This window comes from Dunckerocampus dactyliophorus, chromosome 11, assembly GCF_027744805.1.
Source record: "Dunckerocampus dactyliophorus isolate RoL2022-P2 chromosome 11, RoL_Ddac_1.1, whole genome shotgun sequence".
Taxonomy (NCBI): Eukaryota; Metazoa; Chordata; class Actinopteri; order Syngnathiformes; family Syngnathidae; genus Dunckerocampus; species Dunckerocampus dactyliophorus.
In genome coordinates, this window is record NC_072829.1 from 28,616,507 (window position 1) to 28,643,845 (window position 27,339).

The 27,339-nt window shown below is 41.3% G+C and overlaps 3 protein-coding genes across 5 annotated transcripts; 2 read left to right on the forward strand and 1 right to left on the reverse strand.

Moving 5' to 3' along the window:
- Positions 1-266: 266 nt before the first annotated feature.
- si:ch211-175m2.5 (uncharacterized protein LOC568697 homolog) lies at positions 267-4,619 on the reverse strand. Of its 3 annotated transcripts, XM_054792106.1 has the most exons (6): positions 4,433-4,619; positions 4,288-4,347; positions 4,058-4,225; positions 3,880-3,979; positions 2,844-2,974; positions 267-802 (listed from the first exon to the last, which is right to left on the reverse strand). In XM_054792106.1, exons 2-6 carry the CDS (start codon positions 4,333-4,335, stop codon positions 524-526), a joined length of 726 nt encoding a protein of 241 aa, XP_054648081.1. In that variant the 5' UTR covers positions 4,336-4,347; positions 4,433-4,619; the 3' UTR covers positions 267-523. The 3 variants fall into 3 exon arrangements, with proteins under 3 accessions (XP_054648081.1, XP_054648082.1, XP_054648080.1); XM_054792107.1 differs by lacking the exon at positions 4,288-4,347; XM_054792105.1 differs by having other exon boundaries at positions 4,288-4,618.
- A 503-nt stretch (positions 4,620-5,122) lies between these two features.
- Positions 5,123-13,128, forward strand: polr2g (RNA polymerase II subunit G). The gene is made up of 8 exons (XM_054792413.1): positions 5,123-5,479; positions 5,668-5,777; positions 7,325-7,484; positions 7,648-7,698; positions 7,785-7,850; positions 9,503-9,574; positions 9,702-9,735; positions 12,843-13,128. Exons 1-8 carry the CDS (start codon positions 5,468-5,470, stop codon positions 12,854-12,856), a joined length of 519 nt encoding a protein of 172 aa, XP_054648388.1. The 5' UTR covers positions 5,123-5,467; the 3' UTR covers positions 12,857-13,128.
- A 739-nt stretch (positions 13,129-13,867) lies between these two features.
- Positions 13,868-21,557, forward strand: eef1g (eukaryotic translation elongation factor 1 gamma). Its single transcript, XM_054792411.1, has 10 exons — positions 13,868-14,022; positions 14,681-14,839; positions 14,934-14,997; positions 17,036-17,178; positions 17,286-17,429; positions 17,509-17,638; positions 18,582-18,783; positions 19,211-19,383; positions 19,766-19,890; positions 21,226-21,557. The coding sequence occupies exons 1-10, from the start codon at positions 14,011-14,013 to the stop codon at positions 21,382-21,384; spliced, it is 1,311 nt and encodes a 436-aa protein (XP_054648386.1). The 5' UTR covers positions 13,868-14,010; the 3' UTR covers positions 21,385-21,557.
- Positions 21,558-27,339: the final 5,782 nt, after the last annotated feature.

A 27,339-nucleotide genomic window follows, 5' to 3' on the forward strand; every position in this document is an offset into this window, starting at 1 on the left:
AAAAAAAAAAAAAGACAGAGACAAGGACAACAGCAGCAACAAGAACAGAACAACAGAAACATACAGAACTACATCGGCAAATGTCTGTGATGACTATAAAGACCCAGACGGAAAGGACTAAATAATGTCAACAACAATGGTGTATTACAGTTAATACTATCCTGTTGAGCGGGGGGGGGTTACACTGCAGAATGATACTCTGGTGCCTTCTAGTGTCGGCAAATACTTGTAGTTACTGTGTTGAAAAAACTTGTTTATGAATGAAAACCACAGGAAGAATCAGCACAGCTTTCAAACTTTATTAATTGATTAATTACAAAAAAATAATTTAAAATGTTACACTTTTGTAGGCAAAATAGACTAAATTTATCCCAAATAATGCAGTATTTAATCATCGCCAGTTTTACAAAGCATGGGCTCTGATTTGCATTTAAGTCTAAAGTGAAAAGACCAACTGAAAGAAAGGCATGGCTTCGTTGTGTGATAAAATCTTTGCATGCCGTTAGTGTGGCCGACTGTTATGTCACTTGTCACTGTCTTTGCGCTTGTCCCGCGGTACACGCCCCATGCTATAAAACTCCAGGTTGGGCTGCATGTCAGTGAGGTGGGCGAGACGGTTAGACATGGCGAAGAAGGCGGCGATGGCGGCGATGTCCCAGGCGTCCTCACGGTCAAAGCCCGCCTCTTCTAAAGATTTAAAGTGCCGCTCGGTGATGGCGTCGGCGCGGCACACGGCCATGGCGAAGTCCAGCATGGCACGCTCTCTGGGTTGCAGCACTGCCTTCTCGTAGTCGATGACGACCTGGCGGAAGACGTCAGCGGGAGCTCATGAGGATATTGTCATGTCTGCAGTGAACATGCCGCATGACGACTGCATGCAAAACGGGAGTTTCAGGCAAATAAAACTCCACAGACGAGTTTTCCATTCTGGTTCCATGAGAAAAGCAGTTTGGGCGGAGCATGAGTCAGACAGGAAGTACAGTCTAGTACAGTACAGCTGGCATGGCAGTAAGCATGCTTGGCTGTAGGCAAGACAAGTGCGTTGGGTCATTTTCTGTAGCTAGTAAATTCATACTGCTATACAAGACGCACGCTGACTATAACCCAAGTCTCAGGTGTGAAAGTGTTTGCCCCCTTTCTGACTTCTTTTTTGCACGTTTGTCACACTTAAATGTTTCAGATCATCAAACAAATTTAAATATTAGCCAATGACAACACAACTGAACTAACTTAACTGAGATTAATTGAGATCTGTCAGTCTGGAAAATGTTATCAAGCCATTTCTAAAGCTTTGGGACTCCAGCCAACCACAGTGAGAGCCATTATCCACAAAGGGCCAAAACATGGAACAGCGGTGAACCTTCTGAGGAGTGGCCAGCCAACCAAAATGACCCCAAGCCTGCAGCAACGACTCATCCAAGAGGTGACAAAAGACGCCGCAACAACATCCAAAGAACCTCTGAATGGCTGAAGAAAAACAAAATGAAGACTTTGGAGTGGCCTAGTCCAAGTCCTGACCTGAATCCTATTGAGATGCTGTGGCATGACCTTAAAAGGGCGCTTCATGCTGGAAAACCCTCCAGTGTGGCTGAATGACAACAATCCTGCAAAGATGGGTGGGCCAAAGTTCCTCCCCAGCGCCGTAAGAGACTCATTGCAAGTTATCACAAATGCTTGATTGCAGTTGTTGCTGCTAAGCGTGGCTCCACCAGTTATTAGCTTTATTGGGCAATCACTTTTTCACACAGGGCCATGAAGGTTTGGATTTTTTTTCCCTTAATAATAAAAAGTTTCATTTAAAAACTGCATTTTGTGTTCAGTTGTGTTGTCATCGACTCATATTTAAATTTGGTGATGTGAAACAGTTTAGTGTGACAAACTCAAAATAAGAATATATATATATTTTTTAAAGTTGTAATATGACAAACTAAATAAAGTTGTAATTCTAGGAAAATTAGGTTGCGGAAAAAGTTAGAATGTTATGAGAATAAAGTCAAAATATCATGGGAATAAAGTCAGAATTACGAAAACAACTTTTGCAAGAATAAAGTTGAAATAGTTGGAAAATTGAAAAAACAGCAACAGCGGAAATGGAAAAAAACTGCTGGATTTTTACAAGAATAAAGTCACAATACTAAGAGAAAAAAAAGTCGGAAAAGGGTGGATTGCTCCCTCCGGGTTGGGAATGAGGTCCTGCCCAAGTGAGGGAAGGTTGGAGCGTGAGGTCGACAGGCGGATCGGCGCAGCGTCTGCATTAATGCGGTCGCTGTACCAGGTTGTCATGATGAAGAGAGATCTGAACCGGAAGGCAAAGCTCTCAATTTTCCGGTCGATCCATGTTCCCACCCTGACCCACGACCATGAGCTTTGGGTGGTGACCAAAAGAGCGAGATCGCGGATACAAGCGGCTGAAATGAGTTTCCTCCGTAGGGTGGATGGACTCACCCTAAGTGAGAGGGTGAGGCATCTGGTCCGGATGCCTTCCGGACGTCTCCCTGGTGAGGTGTTCCAGGCATGCCCAGCCAGGAGAAGGCCCCGGGGCACACCTAGGACACGCTGGGGGGATTATGTCTCACAGCTGGCCTGGGAACGCCTTGGTGTCCTCCCGGTAGAACTGGACCTTCCCTACTGGGACTGCTGCCCCCACTGCAGTTTTTTCTTGAAATATAACGTCTTAGCATATCTACCTGCATTGCTTTACAAAATATCGAAGTGGCATCCTTTCATTTTTCACTACGTGGCCCTCGCTAGAAAAACTTTGGGCGCCCCTGCTGTAGATGAACGTCAAACACGACACACGAGTGGATCTAACTTGGCAGAAAGCATAAACTGGTGTACTGTACCTGGTCTGAAAGTGTGGGGTTCTTGGAGTAGATGCGGTGCAGCGCACCATGGGAAACAACACAGTAAAGACACTTGTTGTGTCTGCTGGTGGCCACCACAATCAGCTCACGATCCGCCTTGGTTAATCTGCCTGGAAAGACAAAAGAATCCTGCAGCATTGAGTTTAGATTGCGAGGTAAATGAATTCCAAAGCTATGAAATGCAAATGCGCTCACTGTGCATTGCCTCTTTTTTTTCCTATATTCTGGTTTTGTATAATCCTTTTATATACGCCGTACTTTTGATTTTGTATCGTCTTGTTTATCTAGTTTTGGTCTAATGCAGGGGTGTCCAAACTTTTTCCAGCGAGGGCCACGTACTGAAAAATGAATGTGTGCAAGGGCCACTTTGATATTTTTTTAACTACGCTAAGAAGTTATGAATATTTCAAGAAAAAAAATGCATCTTAGCTTTATGATACAGGCGAAAAAGCCTATTATTAGCATCAACTTCGCTCTTTGCTCCTCCCCCCCCTTTGCTGCTGTTTTTTTTTTTCCAATTTTCCAAATATTTCAACTTTTTCCTTAAATGATCTTTGTAAATTTTCATTTCGGAATGTTAGAACTTTATTCCCATAACATTATAACTTTTCCCCCAAAACTTACTTTCCCAAAAATTACAACTTTATTTTGTTTAGTTTCTTCTACTATTGCAACTTTTAAAAATAAGGTATTCTTTTCTATAATATTTCAACGCTAAGCTACTACAGTGACATTTTTTTCCTCGTAATAGTACAAGTTTATTCTCATAAAATAGTGACTTTTTCCTCATTAGAATACATCTTTTTTCTCTTCATATTTTGACTGTATACTCATAAAATCACCCATCAAAATGGGCCAATTTCTGTGAAGAAGCATGTGATGAACGCCTTACGTTTATGTTTGTTGACCCCATTTTGGTTGCTATTGTAATATGCAATCTCTGTGCTATGGAACAGGTGTTAATTTTTTGTTTTGTGCATTATTTTGCATCCTCAAATACAAATAAAACACACACCTGTCTCCTTGTTCATGAGTTCATTGTAGTAGGAGAAGAAAGCTCTAAACTCTGCAGGCCTGTGCGAGAGGACTTTGAAGACATTGGGTAGGAAGCCGCCCTGTAAACACACATGACGCAACCACACACTTGTTTTTTTTTTGCATTTACACAACCTCGTGCTTATTTTTGTTCCTACTTTGGACTCCACTTCCTCCATCAGCTCCACGATGTCATACGGTAGGTCTTTCTTGTAAGGCACTGGATAGCGGCTGATTGTCTCCGGAGGATCGCTGGAGAAATGTCTGGCCCTGGCTGTTTCCTCAGCCCGCTTGGCCAAGAGCAAGCCGCTCCAACGCGGGGACCTCTGCAGGGAACCATGCACGGTTACAACAGGCACACGAACGCACCACAACCTGTTGAACTTACAAGGTGAGTGGACGCCTGAAAGAACCTCCGAACCAAGGTACTCGCCATTAGATATTGTTTCTATATCGCGATAATGGTTGAGGAAGTTAGCCAACGTTTAAAATCATACAATCAAGCATATAGTTTACTTCTGGTCATCTCACACCTGTCTCTCCAGCTGTACGTTCTAAGCAGTTTCACTTTCAGTATCCAATCGCAGTCCGTATTGCAGGAACGCTCGTATAACACGCAGAAGACCCTCTGACGTCTATTTCATGCGCCGAATTTTACTGCCTTTCTTCCATAGACGTAGACGTCGCATCGAGCGCTGAGCCGTACGTCGACGTCACCGCCATATTAGATGTGCCAGGGCTGCACTGTAAACTAATTCAAGTAAATGTACTTACTTTCATAAAGCCCCTTTCTACAAATAATTTTAAGTTAATTCCTCTCGTTTATACATTCACACGCGCACTAATATACTTGGAAAACAGTTAGGCACCAAGAACAATGTATTTGATCTTCTCAATTTGTTGGTGCATAACTGTTTCCCAAGTATATTAGTGCGCGCTTGAATGTACAAACGAGGTGAATTAACTTAAATGTCTTTGTAGAAAGGCGCTTTATGAAAGCAAGTACGTTTACTTGTATTCATTTACAGCGCAGCCTTGACACATCCAATATGGCGGCGACGTTGACGTATCTCAGCAGTGGACAAACCCACTCGATGCCGAAGCGTCAGCTTCTGTTGCTTTACGATACTATTGAGGAGTGTCATTTTGCAACAGGATATTCCAAAATACGGCAGCATTTCCGGAAGTGTCTTACACTACTGAGGCGCTGATATGTTTCCCTCCACGCCGCTAGATGTCCTTTCAGTCAAGACACGAAACACATTATTGAAAATATACCACATTTATCGCTGAAAATACCATCGTTCATGTTTTGGAATGATTTAGGTTGGCCATTTGACGATGTTGTGTCGTTCTCACTTCGCCTAATGTTAGACTAAATACGTTATTCATACACATTCCACCACCTGGAAGGCATAATGCAGGGAAAACGCGAGAACATCCGTTGAACGTCCACCAGATACAGACCAGTATTGCATCATACTTGCACTTTGGTAATAAGACTTAGAGTTCATTTATTTCACTATAATAGTTTCGTCGAGAACAGATTGAACACACAAAGCTGGGGAATGTTTTATCATGTAAGTTGTTTTCATACTCTTTTACCAATTGGATTTGTATGTGTTTCAATATTGGCCCTTTGTGTCCACCACTGATGCTGTAATTGTACGTTCACCGCGTGTACCTCTGTAGCACAAATGTACTACTATATTAACCCCAAATCCAAATATCTTCGATTACAATGTGTGTTGCCTTTTCATGTTCCCAGATATCTCTGGAACATGAAATTTTACTTCATCCGAGGTACTTTGGCCCCAATCTTCTAAATACCGTCAAGCAGAAGCTGTTCACTGAGGTGGAGGGAACTTGCACCGGGAAGTGAGTAGATGGACGTCAAGTCCTCATGTGTGTCGCCATCTTCAGTCTGTCCTCCTGCGGTGGTCTTGTGAGGGTCTTGGATACTAACAATTGTAACTTTAGCCAGATCTACCAACAGCTTTACGTTCAGCCCGCCATCACTTTGAAATGATGTTCTTTTGGTTTCGTTTTCCCTCACGCGGCTCATTAAAGCATTTGGAACACCGCTCAATTAGAAACAGTGAAAAATAACGCCACAAAAAGAAATATAATCATATTAACTTAAAAAAAAATAACTTGAGGATTGTGGTTTATGGATTATCATTTTCATCTGCGTTCCAATGTACCTTTATACGTCTCCTATTTTAGAACCCTCCATCCATCCATCCATTTTCTATACCGCTTCTCCTCTTTAGGGTCACGGGGGCATGCTGGAGCCTATTCCAGCTGACTTCGGGCGACAGGCGGGGTACACCCGGGACTGGTCGCCACCCAATGGCAGGGCACATATAGACAAACAACCATTCACACTCACATTCATACCTATGGACAATTTAGAGTCACCAATGAACCTAACATGCATGTTTTTGGAATGTGGGAGGAAACCGGAGTACCCGGAAAAACATGCAAAGAACATGCCATCTCCACACAGAAATGCCCAGAGGAGATTGTATTTTAGAACCAAATTTCTAAAAATATTACTTATGAATATAATTTAATTACAGATATATACATATTTATTTAACACATTTTCTAGCTTTACAATTTGAATTTTTTTTACATTTTTTTTTTTGAAGAAAATGACAAGGGATGTCATTTTTTCCCAAATATTTTAATAATAAAAAGTCTTAAAATTGTTTTATTTTGCTCTAAGGTTGACGGTAAGAAAATGTCTTTTTCTCAAGCTGCTGCACCTCACCTGTGGTGTTCTGGCGCTTGAAAATGTGAAAAGCTGTGCTCGAGCCCGCCCGTGTCCTGCTATTTTGAAATCAACAAAAAGGCTAGAAATAATCCACAAAGTCAAAGTCCTCGGTGCAAACTCGCGCACGAGCACAGGCAGGCGCGCATTGGTGCAGTATCATAATTACAGTTATCGCCCCTCCCGCCAATTGTTGACATCGACTGCCGTCTTGCGCAATAGAAATGAATGGAAAGACGAGAAATAAACCGGAGTCAAACAAATGCAGAAGTGCAAATCACGTGTCATACTGAACGCAGCCGTTCCTTACGCCAGTTGCGCACGATACCTGCCACCTTGCACAACACAATTAAATAGATTTGCAGGCGTGTCGCAAAATGAATGCTCCCGCCAGTTACTCATAATGAACCTCCGCCTTGCACAATAGAAGTAACAGCTACATCCACACAGCCAGTAAAGGAGCATTAACACAGCATTGTATTATGACATGCAAACATTCCTATAAGCATGGGGAGGAGGGGGGGTCGTGGCCCAGTGTGGCTGCACACAGACCCCATGCGTTCCTCCGTTGGTTGCAGCCAAGTTGCCTTCTCTCTCAGTTGCAGACCCAAAGGGCCCCCTGTTGTTTATGTTTATGCCTGTCGTGCAGGTACGGTTTTGTCATCGCAGTGACCACCATTGACAACATCGGTGCAGGTGTGATGCAGCCGGGCAGAGGTTTTGTTTTGTATCCGGTCAAATACAAGGCGATAGTGTTCCGGCCGTTTAAAGGGGAAGTGGTGGATGCGGTCGTTACTCAAGTTAACAAGGTAAGATCATTGCAGATGTTTAAGCGCATTCTCTCATTACAATTTGTTGACATTTGCTGCCACAACACCAGCTGCGTTTGCTGAGCGATGTCATACATCTGAGATCAGGGCTTTATTGTGCGATCAGGGTGCTGACTTGTAAAATTGTTCTTGTGTGTTGCAGGTTGGTTTGTTCACAGAAATTGGACCCATGTCTTGTTTCATCTCCCGTCATGTGAGTCAGCTCTCAGTCTGAACTTGAGACACGGTTTGCTTGCTCTAAACTTCCTCCCACCCGCTCTAAACAAGTTCTCTTTTCAGTCAATCCCCTCAGAAATGGAGTTTGATCCCAACTCTAACCCACCGTGTTATAAAACAGTGGATGAGGTGAGAGAAAAATGTTTACATGGCGACCTCCCAGTAAAAATAGGACAGCTTACCGTGCAGACGACAGTGAATATGGGAAGAGTTGGCATTGCCACATGTGCGTTTCTGTACTTGTATACTAACTGAACTCTACACTTGGCTGGAGGAGCGTTACAAGCACAAAACACCACAAATCACGACAGTGTTATGACTCTGACTTCATGCACATGCGCAGTTTGGACCAAACGTCCGTAGCGTACAGACAGAAAGCATAACACTTTGAAACCTGCTTTGCCTGCGCTTTTTTTGGTATTTTGCCCATCATCCACAATCCTGATGTCATGAACGCACATCTTTCTCTTTTCTGTGCATTCTAAAGATAGAAAGAGGCAGGTAATTAAGGCACGTAATGGGACACACCTACTCCGCCTAGTCACCCCCGCTATTCATAATTACATGTAATACTTATAATATAATACAGTATTTTGGTCATTTTAAGCATTACCAGAACTTCCTTCTTGGGCTCGTTGATGTCACAAAACATTTAAAGGAACGCTACACCTAGCGTTAACTTTTCCAAACTCAAAAACAAAAAAACAGCAGCAGTGGCGGCTGCCCAGATATGTAGGGTTACCTTTTGGTAGTGGCCCGAGGCGCTGCGAGCGAGTATGTGGTGAAGCTAGTAGCTAGCCGGTGTGGTGTGGCGAGGTGTCACTACGCCAGCAAATGAGTTCTTTGGCGTAACAATGTTAATCACAATAATAACAAATATGCGGAATAGTTGAGTCCCGTTACGTGCATTCTTAGCTGCCTCTTTTTATCTGTTTTTATATCTTTATATCTGCGCAGAAAAGCGAAAGATGTGTGTCTCACGTATGGATTGTGGATGATGGCCAAAAAAAGTGCAGTTTTCCTTTAATATTGTTGTCATGCAATAAAACGGCCTAAAGCACACCTTTTTTCAGTTAGGAAGTGTTGTGTAAATGGCTCTTTAGCAGCCTACCTTTAGTCCGGGGGTGTCAGGACTTTTTCGGATGTAAGGGCCACTTTGATATTTTGTGTCTATGTTCGGAAGTTATATATATTTCGAGAAAAACTGCATCTCAGCTCTGTGATATAGGTGAAAAAAACTTATTAGAATCAACTTTGCTCTTTGCTCTTTTTTCACCATTTTTGCTGTTGTTTTTTTTTGTATTTTACAAATATTTAAACTTTCTTCTTAAATAATCTTCCTACATTTTCTTCTAGTAATACTATGACTTTATTCCTATATTGTAGCTTTTTCCTCGATTTAACTTTCCAAAAATGACAACTTTATTCGTTGTAGTTTCTTCCTGATAAAAGTAATAAGACAAAGAAATGTCTTTCTTTAATATTTCCACTTTATGCTACTGAAGTGATGTTATTTTTCCCCATAATATTACAACATTATTCTTGTAAAATTACCACTTTTTCTTCTTAGAATACAACTTTTTTCTTTTAATATTTTGACTTTATTCTTGTAAAATTACTGCTGATTTGTCAGTTTTTGCTGTTGTATTTTTATTTATTTTTTCTTGTTAAATCATATATTTAGAATGTGCCTCGGGCTGCACTTTGGACACCCCTGCTTGAGTCTATGTTTTTTTTTTTTTTTTTTTTTTTTTTTTAACAAATATGGTTTTGCTTTCTAGGACATTGTAATCCAGCAAGATGATGAGATCAGGCTTAAGATTGTGGGAACAAGAGTGGACAAAAATGACATTGTACGTATTTTTGGTTGTTTTTCAAAACAATGCAATGCAATAATGTTGGCATACCTGCGTTGTATTTGCACATGACATACAGTACAGTAGAAAATGACTTTTGTTCCTTTCCTCCCACCCCCACCAGTTTGCTATTGGATCTCTCATGGATGACTATCTAGGTGAGTATTACGTACTCCTCATTATCACAATAGTGTTGCATCTTCATGATAAAACTCATGATGTATGATGTATACAGAACTGAGCGAATTTTACCACACTCAGATGCTATTGAACACCTGCAAATGGAGGTATTTGACATAAAATTACATTCCGAAATGGTAGATTTCCGTGAGATCTTATATAAGAAAACAGAAAGTCAGTAAAAATAATACACTAACACGAATGTGTTTTTTTTTTTTTTTAAATTGCGTGTCCTGTAATTTGGAGAAACACAAAGCAATGCAGTTGGAATATGTATATTTCCTTAGTTCACAGCCCCCGGGGGCCATTTATTTATTATTTTATTGGCCTCGCGGGACGTTCTAAAAATATAATTTAACAAGACAACTAAAAAAAAAAAAAAAAAAAGCAAAAATTGAAATTTTACAAGAATAAACTCAAAATATTGAGAAAAAAGTTGCAGTCTAATGAGATTTTACAAGAATAATGTCATGATATGATGAAAAATGATGTTTTAGTAGCATAGATGTGAAACATGAAAGAAAAAAACGTTCTTTTTTTAAAAGTCACAATATTATGAGAAACAAATGAAACAAACTTGTACTTTTTGGAAATTAAGGTTGGGAAGAAAGTTATAATATTATGGGAATAAAGTGATAATATCATGAGAAGAAAATTTACAAACATTATTGAAGAAGAAGGTTGAACTATTTGGATAATTTAAAAAAAACAGCAAAAATGGGGGGGGGAAATAATAAAGGTAATACTAATAATGTGCTTTTTCAGCAATATCACAAAGATGAGATGCATTTTTTTCTTGAAACATCAAAGTGGCCCTTGCGTCCTTTGCATTTTTCACTATGTGGCCCTCGCTGGAAAAAGATTGGGACACCCCTGCCTTAGTTGGACAGACATGTCAGATATTCACTTGAGCTCAAATGTGAACGCTGCATTGACCAAAGACAGATCAGTGTCAAAATGATAGCAAAAAACCTGCAGAAATGCCAAATGTTTAAGACAGAATTAGGCAGCACCGTCTCCGAGCCTGCTCTCTATGCTTTTTCTGTACGTGCACCCACACTGCCCTGCCTTTGTCTCTATAAAGTATATTTCTGAAACTTTTCGTAACATCTGAGTAAGGAAAAATAGCACGATATAAAAATGAGGAAAGTATTCAACCCAGAAGACAGCATTTTTGTTGGGAATATTCGAGTTTGCACACATCAAATGTTATTTAAGCATCCCAATCAAGTCCTTACTTTCTGCATGTTCTTGAATGTGCAGCCTTTGGTCTGATGATGACAGAAATGCCAGTGAACGCTAAACAAAAGTGTGCACAAACTATCTTGTGTGGTGTGGAAAAAGTGGTTGCCTCCTTCCTGATTTCTTTTTTTTTTTTGCGTTTGTCACACTTAAATGTTTCAGATCATCAAACTAATTTAAATATTAGTCAGTGACAACACAACTGAACACAAAATGCAGTTTTTAAATTAAACTTTTTATTGTTAAGGGAGAAACAAAAAAAAAAGTGATTGCCCCCTGTTAAAACATAGCTTAACTGAGATTAATTGAGATCTATCAGTCTGGAAAAGGTTATAAAGGCATTTCTAAAGCTTTTGGACTCCAGCCAACCACAGTGAGAGCCATTATCTACAAATAGCGAGAACATGGAATAGTGGTGAACCCTCCCAGGAGTGGCTGGCCAACCAAAATGACCCCAACAGCGTAGTGATGACTCATCCGAGAGGTCACAAAAGACCCCACAACAACATCCATAGAACTGCAGGCCTCGCTTGCTCAGTTAAGGTCAGTGTTCATGACTCCACCATAAGAAAGACACTGGGCAAAAACAGCCTGCATGGCAGACTTCCAAGACCAAAACCAATGCTGAACAAAAATAACATTAAGACTCATTTCAGTTTTGCTGGAAAACATCTTGATGATCCCCAAGGCCTTTGGGAAAATACAAGACAAAAGATGAACTCTTTGGACTGTGTGTGGCCCATTACATCTGGCGTAAAAGTAACGCTGCACTTCAGAAAATGAACATCATACCAACAGTAAAATGTGGTGGTGGTGGTAGTGTGATGGTCTGGGACTGTTTTGATGCTTCAGGACCTTAAAAACTTAAATAGTAGTAGTAGTAGTAGTACTTTATTAATCCCACAGCAGGGAAATTCATCTGTTACAGCAGCAAGCAAGATACACAAGTATGTACACAAGTAAAGAATGCATAGTCATTGACAATGCATGCAATGCATAGACATAGTGAATAAAAAATGGTTCAGGTGTTGTAGAGCCTGATAGCGGTCGGTATGAAGGACCTGCGGAACCTCTCCTTCTTACACCGTGGGTGTAACAGTCTGCTGCTGAAGGAGCTGCTAAGGGAAACAACAGTGTCATGTAGCGGGTGAGAGGTGTTGTCCATGATGGATGTCAGCTTAGCCAACATCCTTCTCTCCCCCACTTCCTCCACGGAGTCCAGAGGACCGTCCAGGACAGAGCTAGCTCGCCTGATCAGTCTATTTATCCTGCTCCTGTCCCTGTCCGTGCTGCCCCCTCTCCAGCAGCCCACAGCGTAGAAGATGGCTGAGGCCACCACAGAGTCATAGAAGGTCCGTAAGAGAGTCCTGCACACACCAAAGGACCTAAATAAATGGAACCATGAATTCTGCTGTCTACCAAAAAAAAAAGAATGTCCGGCCATCTGCTCAAGAGCTCAAGCTGGGACCAACTGGGGTTCTGCAGCAGGACAATGATCCAAAACACACCAGCAAGTCCACCTCTGAATGACTGAAGAAAAACAAAATGAAGGCTTTGGAGTGGCCTAGTCAAAGTCCTGACCTGAATCCTATTGAGGTAAGGGTGGCCCAACCCGTTATTAGGGGGCAGTCAGTTTGGATTTTGCATAAAAAACAAAATAATCAGGAAGTGGGCAGACACTTTTTCACAACACTGTATATTGTTATTAATTGCTGTTTTGGTCGATTATGGTGGTATAAAATGACATCATAAAGAACATCACTGTCTGGACCTACTGGTTTGATCGCATGATCCTATTAATGTGAATAAATAATAATTACCACATGTTTTTGTATTTTTCTAGGCCTTGTGAGCTAATCAGCCCTTGGAGGATACAGATGTAGTCTTTTTTTTTTGTGAAAGTACATTTACTAGCCTTTCTTTTGAAGTGTGGATTGCACCTCACCGAATTATTACAATTTTTTTTACTTTTTTGTAGTTTTTTTCAGTGGACAGTTCTCGTCACTTTACATCTACGCCATGACATCACTGTGATAAGTAACTATTATAGTTTTCAGGTATGTTTTTCAACTTTGTATTGTTTGATTATTGTATCTGACATTCATCATAATAAAAATCGTTGTGTTATATCTGTGCTTCTTAGGCGGCTATATATTAAGGGGACTGTATGCAACTCGCTCCAAATTACATTTTTGGAAGCCAACCCACCACCACCAGCGAGCATGTTACCAGTAGCGGTTTAAAAGAACAGATTGTCCACACACAAAAAAATATTTTTCACAATTATAAATGATCGAGCATACAATTATAAATACATATGATCAATTTTGTTCTCCCAAATTACTATCATTAGCTGACAACAAACATAACTAGTGCATGTGCCTTTTAATATGACTATAACACCAGTTCAGGACATGCCGGTCAGCCCTCCCGTTTTCCCCTGGAAAGTTTTGCCGAGTTTTGCCATTTTTTTCCTGTTGCCCTCCTGTTTTAATAGTTTCTTGTAAATTCCCCTTTTGACGTCAATTAAAACAAATCCTCACTGGTACTGCATGTTAAAATTCAGTAATTTGACAATAGGCTCAGAGAATGTCCTTTTACTGCCATCTAGTGTCTACTTGTACGTTATGTTTTGTTACAGTGCTGTAATAAAAGGAGTGATCGAAAATAAAACAGTGAGTGAAACATTAATACTGCAGGTGACAATGCTGACAGTACACAGGAATTAGCGTGGTGGTGGGGGGGGGGGCTTTCAGAAAATGTCCCTTATTTTTGCATGCAAATATTGACAGGTAAATTGTTTTTAAATTTTACGTTTTGTATGTATATGTTCATACAACAATATAAGTAAATATTTTAATAGACCCCCCCACCACCACCACACCCACATTTGATATTTGAATCAATCCGGCATTAATCTGCATACGGAAATTCCCCCTGTACGCGCACGTTATGTGCCGTAAATACGTCATCAGAGCGCGCCGTCGTTCTTTCTTTCTCTCGTCCTGAAGATGGCGGCAGGGGTGAGTAAGATGGAGTGGCTCAGGATGTTACTTTTTATGTGGACTTCATCCTCACCATCCGTCCTCAATCTTTGTCATCATGGTAGTTACACGGCACAGTTTAACGCAGGCTCCATTCGGGGGCTCTCCCGCTATGGTATTTGACTGTATTTGCCACGTAAATTATTTAGTGACTATTGTAACAATCGTTAGCCCATGGCTACACTGACGTTGCATTCAAAGTGAACAACGCCCATCGCTTGGCACTGGCGTTAGCGATGTTAATTCATACCAACATTGTGACTGGTTCCGTGAAATGACCGTGGTATTGATGATGAAAACTTTCTAAGTTTACCTGTGGGTTTTTACTAGAGTAGAGGTTTTGGTTGTTCATACAAATGGGGTATGGTGCCACGTGAGTGCCAGCTGTCTTTAGAAGATCGATTTTAAAACATGTTTTTTCCTCCTTCCTATTCAATTAACTGATTCTGCGTGACGTTCTGGCTAAATGGTTACTTCACCCTGCATAACAATACAAGTAAATCACAGATTTAACACCATGTGGCCTTTTAATGGATGCTAAATTAATGGAAAAGATACTTCTCTGATAGTGGATTTTGTTGAATGACTCATGCACAAGATCTGATGATCCGCTTGGATATGACCCCCCTCTTTCTAGACTCTGTACACGTTTCCAGAGAACTGGCGGGCCTTCAAGGCTCAGATTGCTGCCCAGTACAGCGGCGCTCACCTCAAAGTGGCCAGCAGCGCCCCTGCCTTTACCTTCGGGCAGACAAACCGTACTGCTGCCTTCCTCAACAACTTTCCCCTGGGCAAGGTTGGTGCATTCTCCTCTCGAGCTTATAAACCACAAACTGGTTTGACTGAGTTCTTTTGCATGCAAGTAAATTGTGCCCTAAACTTCTCAATAGGTACCTGCATACCAGGGAGATGACGGTTTCTGTCTGTTTGAGAGCAATGCCATTGCTCACTACTGTGAGTAAAAGTCCTCTAGTGATTTAACGCTACAGTGTCCAATAGGGATGCTCCGATCGATTGGCCACGAATAAGTGTTGGACGACTTGTAAAAAAAACAAACAAACAAAAACGTGATCGACATATTTCGATAAATACCTTTTCAAAGTCGATCGCAAAAACCCATATGTGTGTGGCGGCAAACCCTATGTGTGTGCTGCGTCACGTAGGGTGGCCGACGAGGGACGCACTTTGTCCCGTATTGCAGCAAGAATCAACACTAGTGCATAAAACCTCAATGGTTTCAGTTTGACAGCTTGACGCAGGCTATGCCAATCGATGCCAGCATGTTTGATTATCACTCCCTTATCAAACCTTTTGCTGTTCGACTTTTCTTGCATCTTTGCAAGATTGCAGCTTTATCCACCTAGCTTCTTGTCCTCGGACTCCAAAATGGGACTTTTTACCATTTTTATTTTTAAAACAAACCGCATTCCTTTTGATGTACTGACAAATGACCACAAAATAGCATAAAGGTAATGGCCACCTTGCGTTTGCCGAGGGCCTTTGAAATTCTTAATGGCGACCCTGGCCAATAGCATTCATCATAAGTGAATTGAAAAATGTACAGTTAAACCATGTGATCAGTATCAGAATCGGCAGCATAAATCACTGATTGGAGCATCCCTAGTTTCCTACCTTTTTCATACCCAGCAAACCCTCAAACCTCTATCTGGTCTTTCACATCCTTCCAAATTAATATCCCACCTGAAGTAGGGCTGGGTGATATGGACCAAAACTCACATTCCGAATGTATTTATGCTGAATATCTTTATTTTTACACAAAGTGAGTTTAGACAAAGTAAAGTCTCAAGTTGTGTGAAGTTGTTTAATTAAATATATATTATTTAAATCATATAGTAAAATGGCCGCTAAAATAAAAAGTCAATTTTCTTTGAAACTTCCGGGTAGGGTTTCCCAAGAAGAGATCAGGCAGACACGCTTTTCAGTCCTTCAAATCTTTTAGTGAAAAATGTCACAAGTACAGCATGCTGGATTCCCTCTCACATTAGCAGGCAGTCATGAAACTAGGAAGTTCCTAGGCTAAATGCTAATCTTGAGACACGCCTACGCAGACGTGTGTACTCCTTCCTGAGTGGGTCAGTATGTGATTTATGTGTAGGTATTTAACTACTTCGAGCTTGTGTTCAACAAGGGTGCATACAAGCAGGCCTTCCAGCAGCCTGCCTCCACAGAAGTGAGCACAAGCCCAGCACAACCACAGAATAACTCCATAACTTTAACTATTTCTATCAACTCTAACTTCTTTGTGAGATAATAGTACAAACAAAAAGTAAAATACAATCATCAATATTAGCCATGCTCAGCTAGTACCAAAAGAACAACATGAAGTGCCCAGTTTAAGAGGAATTTTTTTTAAATGTCAGCGGCAACTCAAAAATACTTTACTTTGAACATTTTTGTTTGAGATCCCGCTCTGTAACAGGACGAGATCCACCCGGTGGCATCTCGCCTCAAGGATGCGTGGTTCTCCACTGCAGTATGCAGCGGGAGCTTTACTTTCACTTTTGTTCCCAAATAAGAGAAACTCCGACGTCAGAAAAAGTAGCTAGATTTGTTGCTAGTCTCTTTTGAAAAAATGTCGCCAAGAGGATTTGGAAAGTCGCCAGATCTAGCAGGGGGGCGGGGGGCAGCAGCCTCGCTAAGGAGCGCTGACACACACAGCGGAGTGAAACAGTCCTCCGTGTCAAGATGCAAGAGCACAGTGCTAGTCCAGTTTATATAGATGTGAACGATGTTTGTTTGAATATCGAGCTTAAAAGAAATACCAATATTTTAAATATATGGATATATCGCCCAGCCTTAACCTGAAGGTGAAGTTTCAGTGATCGGAAAATTGATTAAAAATATTGCAAGTCTATTTTGCTACACTAGGAAGTGAATGCTGTGGCTGTTCACTAAATTAGTTTTTATCCCAAGTGTGTACAGGTATATTCAAGCGGTCAGTGTCTTATAACTTTGTCCCTCTGAAATGCAGTGAGCAATGATGCCCTGCGCGGTGCCACTCCCCAAGCTGTAGCTCAAGTGCTGCAGTGGGTGAGCTTTGCTGACTCCGAGATCGTCCCGCCAGCGAGCACATGGGTGTTCCCCACTCTTGGAATCATGCAGTTCAACAAGCAGGTAAGCATCCTAATATAAGTGTAGTTAAACATGTGGCGTATTTAATTCATGCCTACCACCCTGTTGTTTGGCTGTCCATAGTCATTCTTCTGTCTGGGTGTGTCTAGGCCACAGAGCAGGCAAAGGAGGATATGAAGAAGGTGCTCACAGTCCTCAACCAGCACCTGAACACTCGCACCTTCCTGGTGGGTGAGCGTGTGACCCTTGCTGACATCACTGTGGCCTGTTCCATGCTGTGGCTCTTCAAGCAGGTAGGCCATGAAGTCTTAACATTTGCTTTCCAGAACCCTTTCAGCCGGGTGATGAACCAGCCCTTTTCTCCCCCTCTAGGTCCTTGAGCCGTCTTTCCGTCAGCCTTATACCAATGTCAGTCGTTGGTTCCTCACCTGTGTCAACCAGCCCCAGTTCAAGGCTGTCCTCGGGGAGGTCAAACTGTGTGAAAAAATGGCCCAGTTTGATGGTGAGTGAAGATGCAACTTTGTCTGAACAGGCCACCTTTGAATTTTAGGTGAAATGAAATGACCACTGTACATTTTAATAGCTTACCTTTGGGGAAATGGTTGTCCCCTGTCATTGGGCAAGGCTGCGTCTGTTGTGACACAAAGTCTTAATCATACGGGGGAAGAGCAAACATGAGTCCACATTCATTCCAGTCGTCTCTGGTTCAGTGAGCTAAAGGCTGGTTCATGCTGTGGTCACATTTGAAGTGAAACTATAACATGTACAGTAGACATACAGGGAATATGGTAAGGATGCTCAAAATCTGTCATAAAAGTAGATTTCATTCTGGGAAGTGAACAGTTGATGTCAGGTGATTGCAATTTTGGATAATTTACAAACATGTCTGGTTGTCACTGTGAAGTTAATTTTGCCCGTTATCCACAATCCTTATGTGAAACAATCCACAATGCTTGTATGACATGAACTTCCATGTCTCTCGTTTGTGTGTTTTAAAGCTATAAAAACAGCTAAAAGAGGCTTCCTTCCTGGGCGCATTGATTTCACAGAGCAACATAGAAGGGAATGCTATACCTAGCTAACCTTAACTTTTCCAAACACAAACAAAAACACAGCAGTAGTGGCGGCAGCTCCAATATGTAGCGTTACCCTTCGGTAGTGGCCTGAGGTGTTGAGTGTGGTGCGAACGCCACGAGTGTGTGGTGAAGCTAATCGCTAGCCGGTGTGGGGTAGCGGTGTCACTGCGCCTTTTACGTAGTTCTTTGGCGTAACAATGTCACTGTAGCTTGGTTAATATGCTGGTCATGTTATTTAAATTGAGCGTTGTTGGCAGGTTTTGGAGGTTTCTTCAGAAGGCTTTATAGGTGGAGTAGTTGCTTCCCATTACGTGCATTCTTAGCTACCTAAACTAGGAAAACGTAACTTTTGTGTTGGTTCCTTTTTAGCAAAGAAGTTTGCAGAGTTGCAGCCCAAGAAAGAGGCACCTGCCAAGAAAGAGAAGGCTGCAAAGGAGCCCAAACCTCAGGAGAAGAAAGAGAAGAAAAAGGAGGAGAAGAAACCTGAACCAGAGGAAGAGATGGATGACTGTGATGCTGTTTTGGCTGCTGAGCCCAAAGCCAAGGACCCCTTTGCAGAGTTACCAAAGAGGTAGAGAAAACAAGTTGGATCTTCATTCTTAATTTTTCAATGATTTAAGTTGTCTAAAGATTGGTGGTGGTTGTAATGTAATCCCAATTAATTGGATTATTTTGATGGTTTGAATGGTTTACTGTTTATATTGCCATTATGCATTTGTAAAGGCTCTCCTTGGGGAAATAGTTGTCCCCTGTCATTGGGCAAGGCGGTGTCTGTTGTGACGCAAAGTCTTAATCTGACAGGGGAAGAAAAAAGCATGAGTCCACCACATTCATCCCAGTTGTCTCTGGTTCAGTGAGTTGAAGGCTGGTTCATACTGTGGTCACATTTGAAATCAAACTAGAAGATGCATGTTTGACATGCAGAGCATATACGGATTCAACACTTGATGAATGCAGACTCCTTATGTTGCTAACATGCCTTATTTCCGCTGTTGCAGCACGTTTGTCATGGATGAGTTCAAGAGAAAGTATTCAAACGAGGACACGGAGAAAGTAGCCGTTCCACATTTCTGGGAACACTTTGACCCCGAGGGGTACTCGATCTGGTATTGCCAGTACAAATACCCAGACGAGCTTACAGAAGTCTTTAAGAGCTGCAACCTTATCAGTGGTAAGTAGTTGCTTGACCTGTTCTGGTGTCACATGAGTAGACATTCAGCAGGTTTTGTTGGTGTGGCTTTGCTCCATTTTTGTCCGTCAGCAGAAATTTCACATTAAAACAGGTTTCCTAATTTAGTATCACCACTCTGTAGAGGTTTAATTGACTGCAACCATGTTTCATAGTGTAGATGCGTAATGTCCCCTGTCATTTGGCAAGGCTGTGTCTTTTTGTGGCGCAAAGTCTTAATCAAAAGGGGGTAGAGAAATTTTTGGCCACATTCATCCCAGTCCTCTCTGATTGCAGTGAGTTGAAGGCTGGTTCATGCTGTGGTCATATTGTAAACTGGCTTGATGGTATTACCAAATTGCTAAATCCCCTTTGTCATCCACAGGTATGTTCCAGCGCCTTGACAAACTCCGAAAGAATGCCTTTGCTAGCGTCCTTTTGTTTGGTGCCAACAATGACAGCTCCATCTCTGGACTGTGGGTCTTCAGAGGCCAGAAACTGGCTTTCACTGTAAGTGCTCGACTGAGAATCTCCTGCTTTGTTACAATGCTCTCTTTTATTATTTTTTTATTTTTTGCAAAACACTTCTGCTACATCAACAGCACATTTGTTGAAAGTCATCATTCCTACAAAACTGCATAATGCGCATTGAAGCAAAAAAAAAAAAAACAGTAACCATGTGTAATCAGTTGACCTTTTGCTAAGCCAGATCCCTGACTGGCCAATCAGAGCAGCCCATGATGCAACACTTTTCCTCACGGCGCTCTATTTAATGCATACTATATATAATGCATACTATAATATTTAATCCATACTGTGTACTCTTAATGTCTTGTATTGGGTAATCGGAGTGTAGAGCTGACTGAGTGTCGGAGCCCTCTAGACACGACCTAAACAGGTTTTCTTTGCTCTAACTACAAAAATATTCCATTTGTAACTTAGGAATCCTACTCTGTTTATGATCTGATCGGAAACCAGTGAACGAGGCATTACTGTATTCCATTTTTTGGATTGGTTTATGAAATGTTTTTTAAGTTTTAAAATCATTGTTAAATTGCTTGGGGTACCTGCAAAAGTTGACCGACATTGACCCCAAAAAGTGACTATTAAACACCGCCTCTGGATCAAGCTGTGCAGTTGTCAGCATAGTCAATTACAGTATGTTCTTCAAACATCTGCAGGCACCTGTGTGCTTCAAGGTAAACCCTTGTATACACTGGCATACATATGGCAATGCACTAGCAAGTTGCCTAATGCTGAGTTACTGCTACTGAATGTAGCATTACTTGCAGTAGGCTTTATGCTTTTTAATAATTGTAATAGTAGAGACTTGCCCGGCTTTATAAAAAGAGTTGCTCTTGGGAGCTCTATGTTGACAGACCTAGCAACACTATTTGGTGGGGGTGTTCTTAGGAAAAGGTCAATTGCATTAGATTTCCTTTCATTCGTAGTGATAGTGTAAGGCACATGTACGCTTACTGTTGGATGTACGCAAGTGCTTACCCCCCTGTCATTGGGCAAGGCAGTGCCCAGTCATGGCACGTGATCTTAATCTGCTGGGGGAAGAGAAAGTTGAGTCCACATTCATCCCAGCCGTCTCTGGTTCAGTGAGTTAAGGCTGGTTCATGCTGTGGTCACATGGAAAAATACTCTGCTGAAGTGAAAGTGAATAAATTGAATCGAGAGTGCAAGGCTTCAGTGGCAAAAGGTTCCTTGTTGATGATGCAGTCCAGTTGGATGAGCCAGCATGAGTGTTATCTGTCATCTGACACTGTGCTGCAAAACCTGAGGCCAGATAGCAGGTATTTAAAAGAGCTTTTTTTTTTTTCTCTCCCCACTTCCCAGCTGTCTCAAGACTGGCAAATCGACTATGAGTCATATGACTGGCGCAAGCTGGATCCAACCAGTGATGAGTGCAAGACCATGGTGAAGGAATACTTCACGTGGGAGGGAGAATTCAAGCATGTGGGCAAAAGCGTCAACCAGGGCAAGATCTTCAAGTGAGTGGACACTGGGACAGTCTGGAACGAAAGCACTTTAGGCCTCCACTCTCAACGCTTCCACCCTACAAACTTTGAGCCGCCAGGTGCTAACGCAACTGCGACTGAAGATGTTTTGGATTTCCCTGTGGCCCCAAACTTTTCTTGTGACCTGCGAAATAAAAGTGTTTTCCACAATGCCCTTGGAGTTTGTGTTGTGGTCTGACTGACACCTGGCCTTTTAAAAAATGTTAGTCAATTTGCGCAGTGTATGTATGGAAATGGGACAAATGGAAAAACTGTAGTAGAAGCTGCTCAAAAGCTACTTCATGATGGCCACAATACACATTTGACAAAGTAACCATGCTTTCTCTCTGCCTGATTAATAATCACAGTTGATTTGCAGAGTTACGCATGCTGCTTGCTCAGCAGTCCTCTTGCAAGCTCGATGAAAACTAAAGATGCCGCTGTTCACAGGTAGATGTACCTGATCAAAAGCTTGGGACGAGTTGTGGAAAAACTGCAAGAATGCTCATATTATACAGCTTGATCTTAAGTTTAAGTTTTTAATTTAAATAGAAATTTGACACACAAATTTTGTTGGGCAGGTTTTGGTTGGACAAGTTTTAAACCACAGCCTTTTAAATGCCCAGACTGAATATGTAGTGTTGTACACTGGTCACTAGGTGTCAGTAATGTTACTGTAATGTTGGTGAGACACACGCCAGACTTGCTCACCATAACAGGCTTTTATTGCAGGTTTGAGTTCTCAACAGGTACAGCGACCCCTACAGTCCCTCAATATCACTCCTTGCTGTATATTCAGAAAGTAATAAATGATTGCCGTTTCGTGACAGACTTTGGTCTATTAGTTAAAAAATATTGAAATACAAGTGATATGTAGTATTTTGGTCACGAGGTAGCAGTAATGACACAAACCATTGAGACATTACCTTATATTACCTTACCTTAACACTGCATGAAGTCAGCCATGACATTATGGCGTGAAAAAATGTTCTCCCATCCCGTGTGAAAGTGGTACTTTTTGGGCTTCTTAAGGTTAGAAGAAAATACATTTGAGGCTGACTGGTTAGCTTGCTGGCTAGCGAGTGTCTCGAGTCCCTGTGGCATAAGTTGCAATGTGGTGTAAATAATAGGAGTGAAAAGGTGACTATAGGGGTGTTATTTCATGTCTACAGGACTCTAATGTTAAAAACTATTTAGAAAGTCATAAACAGGTTTTCTATGATACATTCCATTTGTTAACATTGAATCCTATATTGCAGAAATTTGTTGAGCACGGTCGGGTCTTGAAGTAACCGCTGTAAACGAGGGACGACTACACAAGACATTCGAAGACACTGAGTGATATGTAGCATGCTACACTGGTCACCGGGTGTAATGTTCAGTGAGACAAATGCCAGACTTGATTGCCAAAACTGTTGCTGCCGTAACCCACGCCAAGCTAAACCTCAAGCCTTATTTATGACTTAAATGCTTATTTACTCCTGTGTCTACTAAGTTGGGTGATACGAGTGGAAAGGGTGACTATAGGGGTGTTATTTCGTATCTAGAGGGCTCTAATGTCAAAAACCATATTTTTTTCTGTGCTCTAACTACGTAAATATTCAATTTTTAAATTAGGAATCCTACCTTGTGGCAATTCACTTATCCCGGTCAGGTCTGGATCCAATTAGACGAGGGAGTACTGTAGCAGCTGTAACCAGATAATCAGTTGATTATCGGACTTGAGCGTTGAATTAAAACCGTCAAACGCACCCCAGTGTGCAATCCAAGCTTGTCAGTTGAAGAGACTACTTTCACTGCACTTCTCCATCCTGCAGATGGCAGCCAATGCTCACTCTTGGGCTGCCGTTGGGCGCCTGATTGACACAAAACCTGTTTTGTGGTTTGCATAGAACCATGGGAATGCTGTTTATGTTCAACCATGGGTGCTTGCTTTGCTGTAGTCCATAAAACAAACCTTGAACTACAGCATACAGTACGTATAAAATGTCTGGAATGACTTGGAAGCAACCACTGCCGTCGCTGTTGAACGACCTTGCACTGTGCAAGGCTCAATCCTGAACCATTCTCGGTTTAAAAGCAGTTTTGGAGACATGTCTGCAACTTGAGAGAATTGATCCAGACTTAATTTTCCTGTCCAAATAATGACTAATTCATGATCAAAGCTATTATGAATGTCAATTGTAAAATGTGTTCCTGTGCTTGTTTGGCTTGTAGACCAGTGACTTGGTTTAAATAGGCAAAGCCAATAACCGTTTTTCAACATTCTTCATTTTACACTTTCTCCTTTTGAAAAGAAGTGGGAACAGGCAATTTTGACCAATGAATGGCATCTGATTGAGTCACTCCCCCCAACACACACACACACACACACACGAACCCACATGAAGACGCATGCGAGAGCATCCCGCAATGTGTCATTCTTTCCAAGTGCAAACGCGCGGTCTTGTTGAACCAGGGAGGCCATTTTAGTTTGCTGTGTGCGCTCATGGAAATACAGAAAATGGAAATATTCCCACAAGAGTGAAGCGGGGCCGAGGCCTTGAACAAATGACTCACCCGTCCTGCGAATCACCGCGCTACGAGTTAGCTCGAGCAAATAACTTTGCCCATAGTATTGTCACGGCTACAACAATGCTGGTGATCCAGGAGTGTTGCTCGAAGGAAATATGAAATCAACACTTTTATGATTGCTGAGTTCCTGCTTCTCATGTTTTGTCACTTCAGAGCTAAACTGGCCACAAGAACAATCTGTTGTCTCGGGCCAACAGCAACATTTTCCCATCCAATGTTGCCAGCCTTCCTCTGCCGTCTCTCTAGTTCTCTCCGAGCCACAGCTTTTTTTTTCCTTCTTCTCCTTCCTCTCTTTGCACATTTTGTCCACAGGAGTGACTTATGGGAGAGGGAGGTGTGGGGGGTGTTTTTCTTCTTCCTAAAATCAGTTGCAGTGCAGGACTACTGGCAATGGGGGCACACAGAGACTGACTGCTTGCATTGTCTCACCACACCAGGTCCTTATAAAGTGTTTGACTGCCCTCGCTGCAGCTTCACTTCTGGTGTTTATTTGGAGTATATTTCTACATTGTGTGCACAATTAGGAGTATTTCTACCATATGATTCTTACGTATAATTTCCAGCGCCGATCTGTATAAACACAAATGCTTATTGGATTTTGGATGTGTATTTGTGTTGCCTGAAGACATCAACACTATGCATTGTGTATTTATTTTTATTTTGGCAGATCATTTATGTCCAAAGTTTTTCACATAGCGAAAAATGAAAGGATGCAACTTTGCCACTTTGATATTTTGTAAAGCAACACATGCAGACGTGCTAAGAAGTTCAATGTATTTCAAGAAAAAAAACAGCATCTCAGCTTTGTGATGAAGATGAACAAGCATTTTATTGGCATCAACGTTGCTCTTTGCCCTTTCTCCCTCATTTTTGCTGTTTAATTCTTCTTGTAATATTATGACTTTATTCCCATAATATAGCTTTTCCCCCTAAATCTAAATTTCCCAAAAAATTCCATTTTTATTTAGTTTTGTTTTGCATAATATTAAGAGTTTTAAAAAACAATGAATTTTTCTTTACTATTTCACTATTACCACTATTTCTTTTACTATTTCACCTCCATGCTAAAATGGCATTATTGTTCCTCATAATATTATAAACTTAATCTTGTAAAACTGTGATTTTTTTTTTTCTTGTTAGAATGTGACTTTTTTCTCTTAATATTTTCACTTTATTCTCGTAAAGTTACGGCTGTTTTTTTCCATTTCTGCTGTTTTTTTTTTTTTTTTTTTTTTTTTTTAGATTTTCCAGCTTTTTCAACTTCATGAAATTTCCTTCTTGTAATTTTATGACTTTGTTCCCTTAATAGAACTTTATACACAAGCCAAATTTGCGACAATTACAACTTTGTTTTGTTAAGTTTGTTTTTCATCATATTACACCTTTAAAAACAACATCTTTTTCTTTAATATTGATATTAAAGAATAGTACCACATTAAATATGTCTTAAATATGTCTTATGACTTTGAAATTTCCGTTAGTTAGTTAGAGTACAACTTTTTTCTCGTAATATTTTGACTTTATTCCCATAACATAAACATTTTGCCCAACCTAATTTTCCAAAAATTACAACTTTATTTTGTTTTATTTCTCATAATATTACGACTTTATTCCCATAATGTTTTGACTTTATTCCCTTAATATTATAACGTTTTTCCCAACCAAACTTTCCAAAAATTACAATTTTGTTTTGTTTCTCATAATATTACGACTTTTTAAAAATGTCTTTTCATTTAATATTTCGACATCATGTTCCTAAAATGACATTTTTTTCTCATAACACATTATTCATGTAAAATTAATATTTATTTCTTCTTAGATTACAACTTTTTCCGCTTAAAATTTTGACTTTATGATTGTGAAATTACTTGTGTTTTTTTTTGCTGCTGTGTGTGTTGTTTTTTTTTTTATTTTCTTGTTTAATTATATTTTTAGAATAAACATAAGGGCACAAATGGCCCCCGGGCCACGCTTTGATTTAATTGTATCATAAAGGTGCCCCCTCATAGTTGCCCAATAAGTGTGCACGTAGATTTATTCACTTTTAGTGTCTTAAATGCTACGGTTTATTTTGTACTGACCAGGAGAACTGTTCAGTAATAAATTCTCAAACATGCAACATGCCTGATAAGTGTGCATAGTGTGTAGTGTGTTGTTACGACTGAGGATGAGAGGGTTATAATTACACAAGGAATGTACAGATTTTTTTTTTTTTTTAAAGCTGAAGCCCATAAATAGACACGGCCTTCCCCCATCGACATGTTTCAGGGCTGTCCCATAGCCTTTATGGCCCGTTGAAGTCAGTCGGTACAGGAATGTCTCCAAGTAGACAGAAACGTCTCTCATCCGCCACACAACCGCCCTCTGACATTAATAGAAGCTTCCTTTACACCCCACAGTCTGGGGCCGGGCTTCACGGTCCCACAAAGCACACAAACACGCTCGACTTCAGGGGCAATTAGGGCAGGAAAAATGGATCCTTACTCAGCATTTGAGGGCTTTTACCCCTTTGACGTGGAACGCTTAAGCAACGGCAACTAAGGACAAAAAAAATAAAAAATAGTACTCGCTTGTGTAACCGTATCCTAGGCGAGAAAGGGACCCTCCGGCTTGTTGTGTTCGGGGGCCCTTCTCCTCCTTTGTGCGCTCAAAGCTGCACATTTCTCCGTAGCACTTAAACGCAGCGTAGCAATTCGCCGCCTGCCGGAACGCAGTGAGGCGAGGTCAGAGGTGATTCCCAAAAAGAGCAGCGGAATACAAAATGACACGGTACGGCTAACCGAAGCAGACGGCGTTATGTAACCAAATGAGGTGTGTTTATTTCTCGTGTTGTCTTGCAAGTGTATGCGGAGCAACGGGAGAGGCAGCCCCTGCATGCCTGGATGTGAAACCCCAGAGCTGCCCCTAGATCATATTACGAGAATGTGAAGGTGGAGCAACGTGCGTGTGCTCTACGAAGACTGCAAACTTGTCATAGACAGCCATCATAAAGTGTGATGTAGTATATGACCCTGCAGAATACTACACGGAGACTGTTAAGACATAACAGCAGACACTTTGTGGCTTGGGCGTGTACGTAATGTTCAAATCGGCCGCAGGTTAGCAGTTGTCAAAACACAGCCCCCACCTGAGCCCCACTCTTTAGGCCTGGATGTACAGTATGCTTGTTATGAGCAAACAAACCCCCCAAGCCCCTTGCTTCATGCGTGGACTTGCTGCAGGTTTCACCCCACCCCAAAAGAGAGAGAGAGAGAGAGGGAGAGGGGGAAAAAAAGAGTTGGGGTGTTGAAACATTTGCAGTTATGAGTGGAATGCACCGCTCCAGAAGAAGGTGAAGAGCAACAGATGGGAGGTGTTCCGCCGGGCCAAGCAAAAACTC

Bases quoted from the DNA above. Each gene is read 5' to 3' on its own strand.
- eef1g (XM_054792411.1), top strand. The intron at 17,179-17,285 runs GTAAGCATCCTA...GGGTGTGTCTAG, and splicing joins TCATGCAGTTCAACAAGCAG to GCCACAGAGCAGGCAAAGGA. The intron at 18,784-19,210 runs GTAGAGAAAACA...CCGCTGTTGCAG, and splicing joins TTTGCAGAGTTACCAAAGAG to CACGTTTGTCATGGATGAGT.
- polr2g (XM_054792413.1), top strand. The intron at 5,778-7,324 runs GTGAGTAGATGG...CCTGTCGTGCAG, and splicing joins GAGGGAACTTGCACCGGGAA to GTACGGTTTTGTCATCGCAG. The intron at 7,851-9,502 runs GTGAGAGAAAAA...TTTGCTTTCTAG, and splicing joins GTTATAAAACAGTGGATGAG to GACATTGTAATCCAGCAAGA.
- si:ch211-175m2.5 (XM_054792106.1), bottom strand. From the start codon at position 4,335: ATGGCGAGTACCTTGGTTCGGAGGTTCTTTCAGGCGTCCACTCACCTT. The intron at 2,975-3,879 runs GTGTGTGTTTTA...TTGTCTTTCCAG, and splicing joins ACTCATGAACAAGGAGACAG to GCAGATTAACCAAGGCGGAT. The intron at 803-2,843 runs GTACAGTACACC...GTCTTCCGCCAG, and splicing joins ACCCCACACTTTCAGACCAG to GTCGTCATCGACTACGAGAA.